This window comes from Dermacentor albipictus, unplaced genomic scaffold (genome assembly GCF_038994185.2).
Source record: "Dermacentor albipictus isolate Rhodes 1998 colony unplaced genomic scaffold, USDA_Dalb.pri_finalv2 scaffold_35, whole genome shotgun sequence".
Lineage (NCBI taxonomy): Eukaryota > Metazoa > Arthropoda > Arachnida > Ixodida > Ixodidae > Dermacentor > Dermacentor albipictus.
In genome coordinates, this window is record NW_027225589.1 from 1444805 (window position 1) to 1464711 (window position 19907).

Genomic DNA, 19907 nt, shown 5'->3' on the forward strand with positions numbered 1-19907 from the left:
CAATCGGACGTGGCCGGTGCTATTTTGATCGTCGCCTTCCTGTCTCTGAGGAAGGAGCCTAGTAAGAGTGGAATTTCCGGCCAAGCCCCATCATCGAGATGGTTTCCATAAAAAATCTGTCCTTGATCGTGTCGAACGCTTTCGTTAGGTCCAGGGCCCGTATGCCCCTGGTGGCTCTGGTCATGCCATCAATTATATGCTTCTTGACTAGTAACATTACGCCCTGTGTGGAGAGACCCAGTCTGAAGCCCACCGTGTTATATGGGAACGGTCCATTACTCTCTATGTACCGCGATACTCGGTTATGTATGGCATGTTCCGCCGTCTTGCCCATGCACGAGGTTAGCGATATCGGCCGCATGTTCTCCGCCGTAAGTGGTTTACCGGGTTTCGCTATTAGTATGACCGAGGTCTCTTTCCAGACCTCTGCTACTCGTCCCGTTTCCCACGCTCTGTTGATTTCTTCGGTGAGCTTCTCGACTGACTTTCCGTCTAGGTTTCTCAACAGTTTGTTCGAGACCCCATCCGGCCCGGCGCCGAGAGTCCGTTGAGGCCTTGGAAGGCTTCCAAAATTTCCGATTCCGCGAAGGGCGCGTCAAGGTCTTCGACCTCTGCGCCGGCGTATTGTGGATAGTCGCGGTCGCCTGACGGGCCCAGTGGCAGATAGGTCTCTTCCAGCTACTTTAAGAGCTCGCTCTCCGTTTTGCCCTGATCCGTTTGCTTGTGTAAAATCCTATCAAATGCCAATCTCTCATCGCTTTTGGATTGACTGTCTTCTAACAGTTTCTTTAGCAGTTTCCATTTGCCCCGGGCTCTCATTTGTCCGTCTACCGACGCGCACACCTCGTTCCACTGTTGCTTGCAAAGCTCGATCGAGTGCGCTTCAATTTCCCGGTTTAGTGCCGCTACTTTCTTTCGCAGTCTGCGATTCAGTCTTTGCGTTTTCCACCTGGCCGTGATGGAATTCTTTGCCTCTAATAGGTGTGCCATCTCGCGTCCATCCTTTCCACATTCAGTTAGGTTTGGATGACCCTCGTTGCGGTGTTAGCATTGTCTTTAAGTCGTCTAAAGAGGCTGTCTAGGTCTGCGTATTCGCTTGTGTCTTCCTTCCTTACAGAAGGGTTGAAATCTGGGACAGTTGGTACATACTTGAAGGAAAAAAAAACAGTCAAAAACACAAAGGACAAGAGGAGAGGTTCACACCACAACGACTGGTCCTGTCGTTGTTGTGTGAACCTCAACGACACTAGTCGTTGTGGTGTGAACCTCTCCTCTTGTCCTTTGTGTATTTTTTACTGGTTTTTTCCTTCCTTCCTTATTTTGTGGAAGGCGTCCCAGTCGGTGACCTTAAAACTCTCGGTGGTGCTGTCCTGATGGAGATCGTCACCGCCAGTATGTAGTGGTCGCTGCCGAGGTTCTCGTGCAGGTTGCGCCACTCGGCCCCTCGCACGTTTTTGACGAAGGTCAGGCCGGGTGTCGTGTCCCGCGCCACCGACGTGCCTAGTCGAGTCGGATAGCGGGGGTCCGTCAACAGCCCTAGCGAGCACTTAGTGCCTGCCTCCAATAGCCGCTCTCCCTTAGGCATTGGCCTTGCGTAACCCCAGGCTTCGTGGACGCGTTAATATCTGCCGCCACTATTGGCGGGGCCCTCCTGGCCATTGAGGTCGCCTTCGTTATTATCGATGCGAACGACTCTCTGTTGTCATAGGGTGGGCTGTACACGTTCACTACGAATACGCTGTTTTTGAGCCAACCGTTCGGTATGATTTCGATCGCTGCTACCTCCGCTTTCGCGTTGCCTAATTTCAAATCTCTTTCCTGGAAAGAGCATTTGTTCGCGACGAGGTTCGCCACTCCGCGCTTACCCTGTTCGAATTCCGACGAGGCGACCTGGTAGGAGGGCAGGGTCGCCTCGCTACCCAAAGTTTCTTGTAAGATTATCACGTGCGGTTTGTCCGCCTGTGAAGCAACGAACTGTAGCAGCGGAACCTTGCACTTTTTGAAGCTAGCGCAATTCCGCTGCCACACGACCAGCTCTCTAGTTGAGTTGTTCGCCATGATTGGTACTTTGCATTTGTTTAGCACTTGCAGGCGCCATGTGTGCTTCGATACGCGTCCCTCTTGCCGTGAGCGCCACCATGCTTTCCGCTAGCTGCTGGACTATTAGCTGCAAAGAGCTAATCGACTGCTGAATTCCCAACAGGATGCTACTGGACTCGGGTTCCGCCAGGTTTCCCTCCTTCGTCAGGGGAGGGGCCCTGCATTTGACCGAGTAAACCGAATGTTCCCCTTGCGGGTTCGGTGTAGTTTGCGGCACCTGCTGCTGCTGTTGCTTGACTAGCTGGGGAGTAGAATCTCGTTTTCGATACGATTTGAAATCCGCCCTCATTTGCTGAATATCCGCCTTGAGGCGGAGCTCAGCTGTCGGAAGAAAAACTTAAACGAAGATGTCGCATTTCAGCCGAAAACTGCAAGAAGTGAAGTTTTCACGTATAGAAGATGAGTGTTCTTAGTGGATGAACAACAATTTTTGAAAATGTACTTTTCACTTTTTTCCTGCGAAATGCTTTTGTCATTTCTCAGCCGAACACAAGGCATCCAAAAATGTTCTTAGATGACATTGTAAAAGAGCTTAGTCTCATGTGACTTTCTTGTTTGACTTCGATGAGAATGAATAAAAACTATATTGCAATAACACTTTCGGTAGCTACAAAACGAAAGAGAAAAGCAAGAAATGAAATGTATGAAGATGGACCGTTAAGCGCATGCTTATTAAAACGAAGTGGGAAGAAAATCCAACGCAGATGTATGCCATTCTGACAACTGATACATCAAAGACAGCGAATCAGCATATGCGAGTCCTCACGCTCTTCGGAAGTTTTTGCAGTGCCTTTGCTAGTAGGCAACAGCAGTTCTACTACTTTTGGGGATGGTGAAGACCGGCTTTGTGACATCTCCCACGCAGAGGGCGGTGCAGGAAAACAACAAACAGCTTTCACTGCCGCCACTGCATGGAAACTCCTTGCTGACCTCTAACGCGGAACTGGTGTACTTGACGAGAGAAACAACAAAGTAAATAAACGGCACGTGTAAGTTGTCGCTTTGATTGAGATTTAAGCAAGGTACCGTCTATTGTGCAATCATTCTTCATTACGTTTCCAAAGGAATTCGGGGCTTATACACAGACTGCGCTGCATCTACGTTAAGTAACGACAACGCCATCCCACACGGCCTTATGAAAATCGCTCTGGAACTCCAAATACTACGCTGTAAAAAAAATATAACTAAAGCGGTCCGCACGGTAACACACTACTGATTGCCCGCACATACTGACTCAATGTAAAAAACAGGTGTATTCTAATATTTGGAAGCACTGGTGTGATTAGCCATAGGAAAGCGACGAAATAAAAAAGTTCTAGAGACCTATTGATATTGTTGAGCAGAGCAAAAGTTGAGCGTCAGTGCTACTTCCTTGAGCTTCAAGATGAAGAGTTGATGTGGGTTAATTGTGGTATTTTGGTAAAACAGTAGTTATATATTAGGTCACAAAACTTAACTTATCAATGATACGCTCACTCAGATATCTCGAAATTATGATTTCGGTGCCGAAGCCAGTACAGAATAAATAAGAAAAGCACGACGCTAGGAAGCCGAAACTCTCAGCCAATTCTAGGTGCACATTGGAGTTTCTGATAAGCTGTATGATGTGGACAGTTCAGCCAATGAATTACGGCATAAGTATTTACCGCACGCATAATTTTGCCTAATTATCATTTTATGAATTTGGCAGATGTGTATACATTGCGTGACCAGAGAAAAATATTAACGATTTCTTTCATTTACTTTGACGTGAAATCTGACTGTTGTTTATTGACTTTCACTTTAAATTTAGCTTCACATTTTTCGCGGTTGTGCGTAGAGCCGTGCCGGAGGCAATGTATGTTCTTCTTCCACAAATGTTTAGTTCGCGCTTTGCACTATCGTGTTCGTTTCGTTGTGTGCCGCTTTAACCTTCTATTTTTATTTACACAAGACCGACTCAGGGAGCCCGGGGTCAATGTGAGAACGCAATCTATGGAGATTTATTCGCAGCGCCAAATGCTTTTCATATGACCCATCTCTACGGTCCGCGATAGACGCGCACTCGCTTTGTCGGCGATTACGCGCCAACAGAGCGTGACCGAGTTTGGCGCGTAAGTGCCATGCTTTTGTTGGACGCTTTTACGGCCATGCGCGAGTTGGCGCGCAAAACGCCGACTCGCGTATGGCCGGCGAGCACGCCATGACTGATCGGGCGACGTGCGCCCAGCTTCCCTTTCCCCGATCTCTCTCGCTCCCGGGCTCTCGCGGTCCACTCGCGACCTTCGAGGCTTCGGCGTAGCAGCCAGCACGTGCGCTTCGGCTCCGGCGGAGGCGGCATGCACTCAAAACCTGAATATGCGCCGATGACCCGCGGCGATGCCCTCTGGTGGCGCCGAACGCTTGCGTTGGAGTGCGCGCTCGCACCAGCGCGCGCGCGACCACCTTGCGACGCTAAAGCCTCCAGCCACGCTCAATCTGTCAGCAGTTGCCTTACAGGGAGCCTCGAATGATTGTCTTTTTCTTTTTATCCAGCGCGAAGAACATCTCGTTCGAAATGGTCTGCGTTTAGAACAAACATTGCTGTACGAGATTGCACGAGGAAATGTGTGCACGCACATGTGGCTCGTTTGTTTCGTCTTCAAGTCGGCTACCGGCTTTTAGTTTTCGTGTTCGTTTCCTCATGTGCGTCGGGACACATCGTGCTTGAAGTCATTAGCTTGTCACTATCTCATTAATTTCATTTATTTCAAAGGCCCGGAGGCATTAAATAAGGGAGGGCTTTAATCTTTGTGACAATGTTAGAACAAATGTACAGAACAGTAAAGAAACAACAATAAACAATGTCATCACTTGTGATAGTGATGGCATGGTGGAGCTACTACTAGTATCACGAAGTTACCACGGCGGATAATAGCGATTCCCGCATTTCTACATTTAGGCAGCCCCGATAATAGTCACGGAAATCGCATTGTCATAGTTGTCCACCTACTGTACATTTCCTGATGCTGTTGTCCGCGTTTTAAGTGAACGTAACCTATCTTCATATAACGCTTGCGAAGCAGCTCGAAAACATGCATGTACAGTAATTTGGGTAGTCCTAATCAGAATTAACCAATGAAAGCAATCGCGCGACACATAAGTACTATGTGTACTGACTAGCTTAACGGGAACAAAACGGACCCCTGGAGGACCTCCCAAAATGTTTTTTCTTGCCCTGTCCTCGGACGCCTTTTACACAGTCTGATTCAACGTTACAATCACCATTTTTGCCACATAAACGTTTCTAAGCCGTTCTGAAGGCATAAATTGTAACACCCATCAGAGAGCCTAACTGCCCATGAAGTACAAGGACGTACAAATCTTAAGTATAAGCTGGTTGAAAGCTGAGATATTTATGCAGGTCTCGACGGCGAAAAGAAACAGCGAACTAGTGCCAATGACGAGAATTTATTAAACACAACGTCTTTTTAGCGAGTTACCACCACTTTTTCGCATCTGGTATGTTTCTAGCCTCTTTCGAGGGCCGCGTCTACAGATATGACCACCTAATAAATGTGGGTCGATATCAGCTGCTGGATATGTGTCCTAGTGACCACTGGGCATCATGATCTTCTGGATATTTATACACAAGTATATTATCAAGTTTAAATCAGAAATACGCATGAGCAAAGCCGTCCAGTGGCAGGATTGGAACAGATGACGCCTAGCAGGTCGATGCTCCAACCATGTTAGGCCACAACCACATGCCTCAGCAGACGAATCATTGTTAACGAGTTGCCGCGCGCAAGCCTGTGCACTACGACTTTTGGCGCATTCTATGAGCACTCAGTGCGATTTTCCATAATTCCATAATTACATAATTACACACAAATACACTGATTTCCTTAGTATTATACGTTTTCCGAAGAGCAATGACTCACTATAACTGTATGATTTCTTTTTGCCTCAGATACTCACCACTAGATCGCCAGAGATGTCTAGACGTGTTCGTGTTCCCGCAGTAAAGATTGATAAACAAAAGAAGATGTGTGCTAAGATCTCAGTCTACAGACGTCTGCGCTTGCAAAAAGGAATCCTAACATAGCCTGTGCGGAGCGCGCATACCCTGCCGGCTTGATTCATCATGTTACCACACGTGGTAGTCATTGCAGCAACAGCACTTGTCATTGCCGACTTTCGGCAGCGAAGCACCTCCTCCCGCACATCACGCCAGCATGCGCCTGCGTGTTGTCAGGATGCCAACCGAGGAGCTCCGGCGAAGGGCTAATCGCACTGAAGTAATGAGGACCCGCTTATGCACCAAGAGCACTCCACTGATTCAGATGCCTAAAAAAAATGTACCACTGCGTGTGAGACGCACGTTGTAGCTCAACGCCGCAAGCACCCGGACGTGGCGCTGCGTGAGCAGCAAGCCGAGGCTAAGCGGCAACGTTGACGAAACCCTGCAGTTCGAACGCGCGAAGCGGAGGCACACATCGTGCCCGCCGGAAGCATGCCGCAGCACGGGAACGTGATGTCGAGCCAACGCAACAGCGCCGTCAAGACCCCATAGTTCTAACCGATGCTTATCGTGCTCATCCAGTTCTCTCTTGCAACGTGTCAGCACAGGCCACACCTACTCTCTCGCTGTTTATGCGTCGACACAGGCCTCGCCACGCGAGGTTGCTTATAAACTTATGTTTACTGGAATTCATGCTGCCACTACAGCTACGAGCCTTACACATTTGTGTAGTATTCAAGCATATTGCTATCGCATTCAGTGGTACGCCCATCTTACATGTCTTCCACCCCACGTCCTCTTGCCCCTTGTGGTCCAGGCAGGAGGGGGTGGGTGGGGGGGAGCACCCTGACATTATTTCACGTAACGCTGGAGTGCAAGCACCCGCCGCCTGGACAGAAACCTTACACCAACGCCATCCTAATCTTGGATAGCTGGGAGGCTGGGTTAAGAAACGGAAAGGCGGAGGTTCAGCAGGTCTGGCGGCCCAGCGCTATTGCCATCGCCATCGCCATTACACCTCTGGACTAAATGCCCCACATTTTTAACCCTACCATGCAAACCAAGATTTTTTCTCTCTGTCACTCTCACCCTTATGCCATAGCAGTGAAGACTGAATTATTGAATAAATAAATAAATGAGTACATAAACAAATAAATAAGAATATAAACAAACAAATAAATAAATAAATAAAGTGGTCCAGTGGCGGGATTCGAAGAGAGCCTTTAGTACAAAAGCCCAATGCTTTAACCATTACGCCACTGACACCTTTTCCCCGCAACGGCATGCCTCATAAATGTATCACAATTTTGGAATCTAAAACCCAGCTAATACAGCATCAATAATTAACGCATCATCTTATATCAAAATCTTATATCATCTCTTAAAAAGGGCACTCTAACAATGTAAGCCGATTCCGGAGATAGTGCAGTATAAAACTGGGGGGCGATCTTGAAACTAGTGCAGTGAAAAATTTTGGAATTCGACACTTCTCCTAGCCCCCTCAGCGACAGCGCCCTTATCTCACCCATGAACTCGCTCAGGAAAGGTTTGTGTTTTATCGAATTCATCTTTAAATTCAATCGCCTTCCAACTTTTATTAATATGTGGGAACGTGGACATGATCTTTACACGAGAAGCCTATTCTACACCAACGGTAGTGTTCGCAGAGGAAAACTGTCTTAACTGCCGGAGGGCGGCCCATCGTGTTAAGACGTATGCCTCTTGAGATCAAATAGATGCAGAATTTCTACTTCGATGGCCCCAACTACACGTCTCTTTGTGGCTACGCTTTACGCGGTAACTAGTGCACCAAATCTCCTTTCTCAAAGCCAAACAAATCGCTCACGTATAAGAAAGGTGATGGTCAACAAAACTAATAACCACGACGTTTATTTCATTATGAAACAAATAAGAAATGCTTTAAGCATGCCATGAATAAATACAAACCCTTCCACGTCAGATGAGTAAACTTTTTTCTTTAATCCTTAGGCCCTTACACCCCTGGATGTAATTCAGGACAAATAACAGTCGAGTGGCTCCACAACAAACGTCTCTACATCGAACGCGTACCGGGAAATGACCTGCATATACTAAAGAAACCAATGAGAGTTCCTTGAACTGCCTCGACGATATGGATTTCTGTCAAACTAATCTGATTATGTTGTGGTTCTTCGCTTGCAATTGTTGAATGCTCCGGTCACGTGCTGCCATCTGATAACCACCTGGTTAGATTAGATGGCGAAGCGACCAGCCGAAAAAGGCGCGGGCCCCTTGTTCAGTACCGCTTTCGATAAAAAGCGTATTCATTTGAGAAGAATTCCCAGAAGAGCACTTAGATTGTCTTAGGGTGGGTGATAACGTTTCCTGTCATGGGAACGTTCCCACCTTGAGAAGTTCCGGAGGACGCATGCACATGAAATAATGATTCGGTACCGCTACGTAAATGCGGCAACTGAACGATTTACTAACCGTTCTCACCACGCTACATAAACACACTCCTAGTGTTTTGACCTTTCTGACGCTTGACACAGTTATCACTGAGCATGTGAATTCGCACGCCAAAGTGTCGCAATTGCGTGTTCGTGCCAAGCCTGGGGGGGGGGGGGCGCAGTCTTGTGCGAAGCATTATCGTGTAGCGCATTGTTCCTGCAATTTAAATATCCCGAGCGCCAGTTCGCATTCGCCCGCCACCGGGTGGCGCGGTGTCGTAATCCACTGTTTCGAAGTCGAGCACAACACGTTTCTCACGTTAGCAGTTCTGCAGCGAAAGCGTTGTACTGGTTAGCAGCAGCACCTATGTCTTAGCTTGTCAAATGTGTTTTGTTGAATTCTTTCGCTTGGGAAATGATGTCAACCACAATGGAGGTCCGACACTTGAATCTGGGTAGTATAATATGAACAACGTGACTGCATGACCGATTATGTGTGATCCAATACAACGCATTGAGCCAATTGGAATGTTTTGTTTCCTCCGGCAGAAGCTATATAAATGGGTATTAATTGAAACCTGTATAACCCCTAGAAGCATCGGAAAGGCTAGTGTACTTTCTGTAGCTAACGCAGACATGTCACTTCCTGAAGTTTTCTGCCCTTCGTTGAAGAGCTTTAAACGCAAACAAAACACAAACACGCACGCATGCACGCATGCTACATACATATTTTGCTAAGTTCAATTCGGAAAAACGCCAATGATTTAATTTTATTTCAACGTCACGGCAGACAGAAGTCAGCCACGGTCATCTCTGTTCACCTCATGTGTCTATATAAGGTGGAAAATGAAGCCGATCGGTCCCATTTGCTGTTGTTATTCTGTGGAATTCAGATAATGTAATCTGAACGTAGTGTCTCCGCAGATGATCCAACACAATACTCTTGTCCCTCTTCCCAGGAACTTTTGGAATTGTTATCGCACTGCGTGTGAGCGCGCCTCCTGGTGGCAACATTACGTTCTGCGAATCACGTCTCAACGGCAGAGGTCCGTGTGCTAATCCGTTAGCCACTATCTCGTATCACCGTGCGGCTTAAGTTTTGTGAACTCGTCGGCTTACAAGTTAGCGTACGACAGAAAATACGCCCCGGACAAATCTCGCTTGCATCTTTTTTTGCTGCTAAGGCACGCTTGCTGTTAGAAAAAAAAAAAGGGCATGGAAAGTGGAATGAAGACCGTTTGTTTTGCACTCGTTCTCACGGCCATTCGAATGGGCCGCGCCACTGACGTAACCGAAGAAAGCTTATCTTTGTTTCCCGGCTGTGCTTGTCCGGCGACCGAGGCGCTGGCAGTCTGCATCGTTAGACCTTTCGGTGTAGTGGAACTAGTGCCTAGACGCACAGGGCAAACAAAGGAGAGGCAGCGATAACTTTCAACAAGGATTTTGTTACTGGGAGCGAAGGACATTTATGCATTCCGCACATTACGTCACAGACACGTCTCCCCTCGCACTGGTAACAAAATGAACGCTAATTGTTCAAATATGCCATACTTAACAGTCTCTACTATACTGGCAACGCAAAAAATAAGTGTCACGCTTTCCCGGTAATCAAATCGTTGTTGGAAGTTGACGTTAGGTGTCTGCCTCGTTCTCCATCTGCGGCCATGTACTTGGCAGCGCTACGCCAAAAGAACTTCTTAATGACGTATCGACAAGCACAAATCTCAGCACTGCGACCTTAGAGCCTTGTTTTTATTATTATTGGTGTTAATACACATGTGGGGGAAGACGCGTATTATACTTGGTAAATAATATCGTGGATAAAAACGCGAACTCATATTGGTGAAGCGTGTGCAGAAAGATGCTTCAGTTTTCTGCAGTACGTGAGGCGTAACTTGATATTTACTGAAACCCGGAGGCAGAGCGATTTTTTCTTATTCTCTCATAAAGCTTTGCCGGCAATTATTGAGAGGTAGAACGAGGCGCATTGGGAAAAACTACCTTTGACAAGCTGGGCCTAAATTTGAGTAAGAGAAAACTGACCTTTACAAGCTGACATTGCCTGAAATACTTCCACATTGGTAGGCTCAGAATGGGCATACAAGAAAGACCGGGAAAGGAATAATAATTAAAAAAAATATTGAGATCTTACGCACTGTGGGAATCGACGTAAGCGAAGCTCTCCATGCTGCTTGCTTTGACTGGCGACAATCAGCGGTGATGTTCATGGCCAATGTTTAGCTTCTTCAGCGTTTAGTCCGATTGGATAGTAGTGTGTTGATCTTAAACGTTACTTTGCGCGCACCACCGCTACTTGGCCACGTATAGTCCACAGAATACGCAGAGTCGTGTATGCTTGAAGCATTGTTGTCACCATTGTTCAAGTCTCTGAGGGGTTTAAAGCATTGTCATTACTTCGCATGGCACATCGCATCATGGCAGAAGTGGTAAAGTTTAATTTAAATATGGGTATTTACGTGGCAAAGTCACAATCTGATTATGAGATACGTCGTAGTGGCGGACTGCGGGATAATTTTGGCACCCTGGTGTTATTTAACTTGCTGCTAAACCTAAGTGGATGGGCATTATTGTATTTCACACACGTAGAAATGCAGAAGCCACCATCGGGATTGAATCCGCAACCTCGGGCAAATGCTGTAGCCGCAGAGCTACCGCGGTGGGCACAGAAGTGTTGATTTGACGTGCGACCGCTTCTGTATATGGACACCAAGACCCTAAGGTGCTTTAGTGCGGATTTGCCTCTGCACGCTCTGCACCAAATGTACGCTTGACAAAGTTGCATGGTAATTATTTTCCAGAAATAGCAGAAACCTACCGTAACGTACCTTTACTTTGCCTGCAACCGCTGTCGTGTCAATACTAGTAGCGTTTCCTTGGCTTCTCATGTCATATTTTCCATATACCTCCCTCCACTGCCCTACTCTGTATGGCAACCGCAAGCGGAGAGTGGCAGTGCTGTTATTCACTCGTAACGCGACTGCGTCGGTTCTGCCAATACATCTATTCTCAACCACCTTTCTCTCCTCCTCTCTCCCATTCTATCTGCCTCCCCTGTGGACTTGCACGTTAGTAGAAAAGTAAGCGCTTTAGTTTCTGCAATGCTTTTAGGGGACCACGGATAATTACAGCTGACAAGAGGCTAATGTGGCAACTTCTGGGCAGTGCCACATGGCATGGTGCACATGCGACGTGATGGAATGGTCCAAATGAATTTATAGTGTTGCATTTCTTCTCTGGCACGCTTGTCCATGTAAATGCGCGTTCTGAACCACCTCCCGATGCTGCGTGCAAGACAGCAACATCAGCAGCGGAAAAGTCGAAGGAAGAGGCAAAGAAAGTTTATTTTTAATATGTATCCCGTGCTAATATATTCTATAACCCTAATGACTTTAAATACATTTGCTCTGTTTTTAGAGGACTGCTGTCAATTGTTCACACTCGTATTCTAAACAGAGCGCCCACATTATGTTCTGACATTAAGTGGCTTGTTTATTAGGTTACATTTTCTATAATAACAGATCTTGTCAGTCTCACGAAGACAAACAGATCATGTGTATTTGCTTGAGTCGAATTATGATAAGGGCGGTAACGCTCGTGAAGATCCCAGGCCTATTTTTAGGGTACGTTAAGCTGAGCTGTAATGTTGTGGTTCATTAAATGCGGCTCATTTAATGCCGGTGCGAACAATTGTATTATTTTCACCCAATGCGACGTGTATTATCATCCAGTGTTCATGTTTATGAACAGCATAGATCACCGCTTTTACCTTTCGCAGCATTGCGACGACGACAAAAACGATGTATGATGAATACGTAAGGAACAATGTTGATGACACACGACATGCATCCTAGCACTTTTAATAAATCTAAAGCCCTTGTGTCACAGCGAGGCATACCTATTGTGGAGGATTGGCCACGAACAAATGCACAAAGTGGCACACAACCAACAGCCAAATTACTGAAAATGAAATCAACTAATTAAAATAAATAAATTGTTAAATATCAGTTATTATTCCATTTTAGAATATCCTAGGTCTGTCATATTTAGAGCTGTCTATGATCAGACATTATATGTGTGGACGTTTTAAAACTTCCCTTTAGAAAACTGCGCTATTCCGTCGCTCCTCATTTGTCAGAAGTGTTTTATGCCGTTCTGAAAGAAGCTCACTGTGGCGTGATCAACAAGGTGCTTGGCTCATATTGTTTAGGCTCTTAGTCCAAACCTAGATCTCCCGGGCCAAAAAATATCGCAGCGGTACCTATCCAGCAGTACGGCGCTCTCACTGAACCGCTTTGACGACCTAAGTCAGAAAATCCTTCAACTTCACACCACTTCCTTTGTTCTTTAGCCAAGTCTGCGGTAATGCAACACATGCGGTTCAAGCAGCTGTAATTTGTTTTGTGTGTGTGATTGCGATTCGCACATAGTAAGAAAAGCCTTCAGCACAGTAGACTGGTACATGGTGTACTGGATTCACAGTAGGCTAATATATATAAAGATGGAGAAATTGTGTAGGTATCACGCCGAAAGGTGGGCGGAGCAAGATGCCGAAATAAGGAAGAGAACGCTAGGGGTTGACGGCTAAGGTTGACAGAAACCGAAGAAACCTAAATTGCGCTGGTTCCATGATCCTTTATAAGAAAAAATTATTCTGTTTTACTTCTTTGTACCGTCAGATAGCGAAGAGAAATGAAGGTTTACATGTACTGTTTACAGTACAGCTCCAAGATATTTCATAAACCCGCCCACTTGGCCATCGTCGTAAATTCTGAAAATGCGAATGACGGTATTTTTCGATGGAATACCAATAAAGTGTTAAAGAGTACCTGACCGATGTTGGAAATATAAAGTTTGAACAAACATAGAGGTCCTTTCTTTCTTATTTTCTTAGCTATATTGCAATAATCTCAGCACCTTTTTTAGATACGGAAGTACATGTATTTTCGTTGGGTTCGAGGTAATTTATTCATTTAGACAATGAAGCGAGAGGCCAGGGTTTGCCTTCTGCTCCTAAAGGAGCACGTATTAAGAGAGAAGCTGCCTACAAGTATTGGGTATAGTGTCTAAAGTTGCATAACTTCCGCATGTTGCGTCAAGCACATTGGAAATGGTGGCTCTGGGCAAATTCTTCCCTTCCGTATTGCATCAGTCATTCATAATGGAGGGGTAAAACAAGCAGTAATGGCAGGTAGTCTTACCGTAAGCAAAGAATCGAGCGTTTTATCGTAGACGTAAAAAAAAAAAATTGCGCGCGTCTGGTAGGGGAGAGGGGGGGGGTGCATTGGGGACTAATTCTAGACTTTCAATTTTGCGCAGCTTGACGGATGTAGCGTCGCTTGTTTTCATTTATCTTCTTGTGTTCTTTTTCTTCCCAGTCCATCTTCAAGCAGCAGCCTTCTCGTAGACCCGTAGAGCACTTCCGCGTTCAGGGGCCGTAATTAATACCGTACCCGGACATTAATCTCTCGTAAAGTACTGCCCACGGGCTGTCCAACTTGGGGGCCATTGTACTCTTCGTGAGAGCACTTCTCGACAGTATAATTAGCGGTCATAGATGTCATGACCTCCGCTCGGATTTGCATTTTAATGGCCGTGGCGTTGCCCGCGGATGGTTTCAAAGTGTGCTACGTACTTTGGTGTGCGAATGGCGGTGAGAGCTTGACAAAGCTAAAATCATGTCATTAAGTCCGACTATCTACGTTCTATCCGGGGACTCAGTCAAAGAGCACTCGAACGAACTCTCGAACGACAGAACTTACCTGACAACGACTGAAAATTTAGATACTTGGAAGGGATTCCCGTTAAGAAAGGTTAAGCGTGCAGACAGGAGCACCTTAAGGGAGACGCAATAATAATAGCATGAGAGTCGTGAGTAGTTTTTTACGTCCACTGAATCTTGTACCGACTTTAGGAAGTAGGGAGTAGATGTGAAGTTGACATTTTGTTTACGGGTGCCTAGTGGTTTGGGAAAGTCACGCGTCACTGTGTAGAGAAAGAAAGAACATGTGAACGGCAAAAGAAAGCCTGGCAGGTATTACTTAAAACACACGAATTTAGCAGGATATCGTATGGGCGTAGTGTATAGAGTTCTTTTTAGCTGCGTTAACTATTTTGTAGGACAAGCAGGCGGCTCCATCAGTCAGAGATTAATCGAACATAAAGGGCATTTTGCAGGAGGAACACAACAGAGCCTTTCGTTGCGATGTGGCGATGGTAAATACGCTCCAAAATTTGGTGACCCTTTAGTTCCGTTCAAACCTAGGAACGAATACGCGTGTCCGGTGGTCGAGGCTTGTTGTACCAATCACAACAGAAGGGCGGGCGCTGGCCAGCCTGAGTCAGCTCATGTAAAGATGTAATATCATGCCTAAACAGTTATTTCGCACGTAGGCCCGCCCGTGTCCCTGACTGACTGTTGGCGCTGCTTCTCTTGAGCTTGGGCAGATATGTTTCGCGGGTGGTGTTGTCATCCTTGGGCATGCACAGATAAGTTTATCGTGTCCCTCTTCTTTCGCCACTGTGCGGCCATTCCGATTATAGTAGGCGTTTGTGTGGTCCGTTTCCCTATTCGCGTGTGTGCGTCTGCCTGCCTAACTTTTTTGTAACATAAATTATCATCCGAGGTCTAAATTAAGGACGCGTTGAATAGACCTCGAAATAGGTTTCTCATTCTCAGCGACATACCACGTCATATCACGGCAGGGAGTGCTTTTCTTAAGAATTCTTGTTCCCCCGGATAATATATCGCACTCAAAACATACTGGTGGCAAATATGAAGCTTGAGGCTTTAAGTACGACAACAGTATTGTCGAGCTGCCCCTTCGGGGGTCATAATCATAAAACTGCCACTATGTATGAACATGTTCAGATACGCAGCCTTTCGTCCGTTTGTCGTTAACTATAATGATCAGCGCGATAAAAACAAAACGGCGCCGGTGATCATTAATCCCTGATGTGAGTGATATCAGCGACGCTTGCGAGTACCCACTGTGATTTCTTCCAAATGGGCACTGGTAGGAATCGGGTTTCTTGCTGCAAGGTGCTACACATGACACGCAAAATTATTGGTTACAGGCTGGAAGCGGAATGAAATAGTATTATTGGTTACAATATTTCAATGTCTAAAAACGACGCGCCAATTAACGCAATTGAAATAAAGCAAACTTTGTTACGAAAAATTGCGTCCTGATGACTCACCATATTAATTCTCATTTTCTTCTTTGTTTAGCATTTATACGGCAAAAATGGCATAAGCAAATATATTACCAAATAAAATGACTTTGTGAGAAATATGTAAGAAATATTATTCCATCTTTTTCTTATATCTTATAGTCCATTGCACCCATTGGCCAACTTCATCGACAGCGAAGGCGCGGCTTAACGCGATGCAATTGCCAATGGTAACGCGAATTCAAAATGAACCAATACTTGCGCTATTCTGCACAAAATCCTTCTTTTTTTTGTCCGATGTAGTTTTACAGATCTCACCTTTAGGGATTGACATTGAGCCGCAACTACAAGTCGAAACCCCCCCTTACAAATGGTGTTCTGGACCCGAATGAAGCAGTTTTAATATCTCGAACGCATCAGTTCTACGCAAAGGCTGGTCTACTGGGCACATCTTCGCAAAATTATCTTACGTGAGACCCCTTTGTAAGAGTACGTTTCAGAGAATCTAGACGCTATAGGCATATTCTCACCAAAGGCGATGAACTGATTGCCAAGAACAGTTAGCAATGAAAAAAGCTTTAGTAACTCGGCCGCTGTTTTTGAGGACTTGAATGGTAAAAATTGCTTACTACAGAACTCACAACACAGGAGCTAACTTTTCACTCTTTGGGTCGCAGATTCATTGCTTAACAACAAAAAACAACAAATTGTAGAAGGTGAGAAAAAGCGCAGCAAGACAAGCGGCAGATGTGTAACAGCGTTGCTTTTCGCTCCGTCACTGCGCAGTGTCCTTACGTCACCTTCCGACACTGGCAGTCGCCGCGGACACAATAGGTCTTCGAAAACGAAGGTTCTGCGCGCACTGGCAGCAGCTGAGCTAGCGCGATCGCCGACCCCCGTCTACCTACAGCCACGCAACCGCCGAGCGGTCACCATTAGCGATCAGGTCTTGCAAGGCGTGCCTCGAGTCATTGTTTCCGGTTCTGTGGCGGTGAGGAAACAACACGATATATTGCCCGCTAGGTCCACGCCTCCGTTGTGACACCAAGTGCGCTGGTGCCAGTTTGATCGGCCGCTACGAACATCGTTGCTGCATCTTATATACGAGCAGGCACAAGCGGTATTGTTGAGATGACTACTTTGATAGAACTTTCCATTTTCCATTTCTTGCGTTCTTTGCCTCAAACCCATCGAAACAGAAAGCAGATCCAACAAAAATGACGGTTGGTAAAGGACGTTAAGCTTTCGTTCTTTTTTTTGAGTTAGCGAGGTAGCAGAAAGTGTGGATGATCCAGACACGGCCTCCTCGACTGTGCATTCCAGTTTTTGTGTCACGAAGTCAAGGCGATGCATGATGTTTGTCGAGGGTAGAAGCCCGCGAATACACGAAATGTGCCTGAAGACCCCAGCGCGCGGCATTTTTGCGCGTATTTGCCGGTTTTTTTCAGGCTCGGCAAAACACTTTCATGTAGTGCACACTGAGCAACAGAAAGCTGTATCGTGGGTTTTCCATATTGGTCTCCAATTTTCTCATTCACACTTTTCATCTAATTATAATATGTCAGAAGTTGAATAATTGAATAATTAAGACTAGTCAAAACATTAGGCGGAATGCAAAACGCATTCTGAGTGTCTCCAAGGGACGGTCATCAACGGTAGCTAGCTTCTGTCCAAACGTGGCATATGCATATTTTTAAGTCTTGGCTCATAGATAGTTCAGACACGCTGCGTATAGCGGGTCGTACAAGAATGAATACCCAAGGAGTCTACCATAAAAGTAGCTCACTGCAAGTCATAAAATGTGCCAATAGTTTAGCTTTTGCGGCTGACAGAAGCTTGCCATCGTTTCCCCGGCACGCCACGCCAAGCAAACGAGGCCAACTCTCTCCTTGCATGTCGCAGGCCTTCGGCCAGCACAAAAGGCTTGCGGCAACCTGACCGCGGCACCAGAACACGTGTTCCAATGCCGTGTAAGTGTGTCGCCAGAACTGCACGCAATGATCAATGATTTTGGATCGGAGCAAGAAAAAGGGAAGGCGGCCACCCACACACTGTTCTTCACGGGTCACCGGTCTCAGATATTGGACGCCGGCACTATAGCAACCTTGAGAGCTGAGCTCTTCGTCAGGCTACCCTCACCAGTGCTTGTTCGTTTATGGAATGGCTAGATGGACAAGCCGTTGGTGCAAATAGTAAAGTAAACGGATAATGACGGAGACTTTTCACAGAGTTCATTCCGCACATATAAAAACGGCGATTCTTTCACCCTTAATGAAGCACTATTTATGCAGGATCAGTGTAGCTCAGCGCCCACTGAGCGCGCCATTGTATTCTCGTTTGAGCTAGCAGCTCAGACAATGTAACTTCGATTGGTTGTAACGATGAGCTAAGTGGCGTAATAGCGCAAGCGTGGTGCATCGTCCGTGGTTACCCTTTCTACTGTGGGGCGTTGGCCCTTAACTTATCTGCCGGCTAACCAGTAAAAGTGGGTAGGGTAAGTGACACGCTTGACTTATAATATCCCTCGAAAGGACATATTTAGGAAGAATATGTGTCCATATTCGATTCTTCTGTAAGAAATATACGCGTTGCAAATTTTCACCCACTATTCTCAGCGTGTTAGTGCGAATGAAAAAGAAAAGCTTAAAGAAAGCAACGAGAAATAATCGCCGTTTTATTGTGCAATGTCACGCTGTAGTAGAAAAAGAAAAATAATGTACATGGGAATGTGGGGAACTTGCATTATATTGTGATGGAGAGATATCTAGGTGATTCCTTGTTTTTCACGAATGGTTACTAAACTAAACGCGTGCATGATCAGAGGATGTGATCCCAAAGATAACTGTGACGGGACATACCACTTTACCCTCTTCTGACCACGCTTCACCAATTGACGTTCTACACTCCACAAAAGCGAAGATCCTGGATGCTAGGCCTGAATCATTATATTAGAGAAAACTACGAGCACTCTGGACATTTTTTATTAAAAGAACATACCTGTGAAGGCGCTTATAATAACCCTGTGTCCACCACGTGAACGCTTTCTTCATTTTGGCTTTGCCGTTCATGTTTTTCTTTCAATCCGTCATCCTGTTTCGCACATGCCGGGTAGCCAATCGGACGTCCTTTTCTTGGTTTCTATTTATCGAAATATCAGAAGTTGGCATAAGTTTTCTATGCGCCATGAAGCATGACACGATGAAGGAAAAATTATTCAAGTGGGGTTGTATACACAAACGAATTTGTTTATTGTGTGCCTGTGTCATCGCTTTCATGCCAACGATTGCATATATGAGTGTCACACATTTCATGTTCTCAAATTGCTTACACTCACGTAGTCTACGGAGGGCGGAATGTGCGTCATCCTTTAACGCTACGCCCTCCTTCCTCACAGAGCCCAACATAATGTGTCCGAGCTTTGAGTGCCCCACGGAGTTTGGATGCCGTGTCGTACGAGAACGTTACACAGGTTGTGCTCACTGCGACTGTGCGGACATCAACAGTGCGACGTTGGACAGTGCTGAACGACATAGGAAGCCTTGTGAGTACCTGCCTATATTTCTGTCACTATTGAAACGTCGTAGAAAGGGATGACGGAAAAGTTCGAAAAATGCCGCCCCTGGCGCCTGAAATGCCAAATTTAGTGGCCAAAGAAGTCGATAGCGATGGTCAACTTCCAAAATTCAAACCTTTATTCAGACCTAACGTATGCTTTCTGTATTGCAGCTATTTTCGCACTACATTACTTAGTAATGCGACCACCTATTTCATTTTACCTGTACGCACACCAAAAAAATTAAGCTTTCTTTAAGGCATAGAAATGTCGTTATGCTTGAATAGCTTACTTTTAGCTTCATTGCAATGTACATGCGGGAAAAGATTTATTTACTTATACCACTCAGACTTTTTTTTAGAGGAAAGCACAGGATTAGTATATCGCGCTGCAGTGCAGCAGCACCGCAGCTGTTTCCGCAACTTCCATGCATTTGAAAACTATATCAGCGACAGGGTTATTGCATTTCTTGGGACGTTTTCTCAAGATTCACGAGCACTAGAAAGCCCAATTTGGCGCATTAGAAAAAGCTACAATCTACAGAATGAAATAGAGGGATCAAAATTAATTTGTTCAGTAATAAGATAAACGGCAGATAAAGTAACGTGGTTCCGCGCTGCCTGTTGATCTTACCCATGTGCAGTTCTTTCAT

General features: G+C 45.8%; 1 protein-coding gene across 3 annotated transcripts in view; it reads left to right on the forward strand.

Annotated features, from left to right (window-relative positions):
• The window catches only part of LOC135897255 (uncharacterized), a 99335-nt gene that overhangs the window by 70754 nt on the left and 8674 nt on the right, over positions 1 to 19907 (forward strand). For all 3 annotated transcript variants that reach the window (XM_065425839.1, XM_065425840.1, XM_065425838.1), the window contains exon 2: positions 19097 to 19243. In XM_065425839.1, coding sequence (XP_065281911.1) covers positions 19108 to 19243 — 136 coding nt within the window. In that variant the 5' untranslated portion in view covers positions 19097 to 19107. The remainder of the gene's footprint in view (positions 1 to 19096; positions 19244 to 19907) is intronic.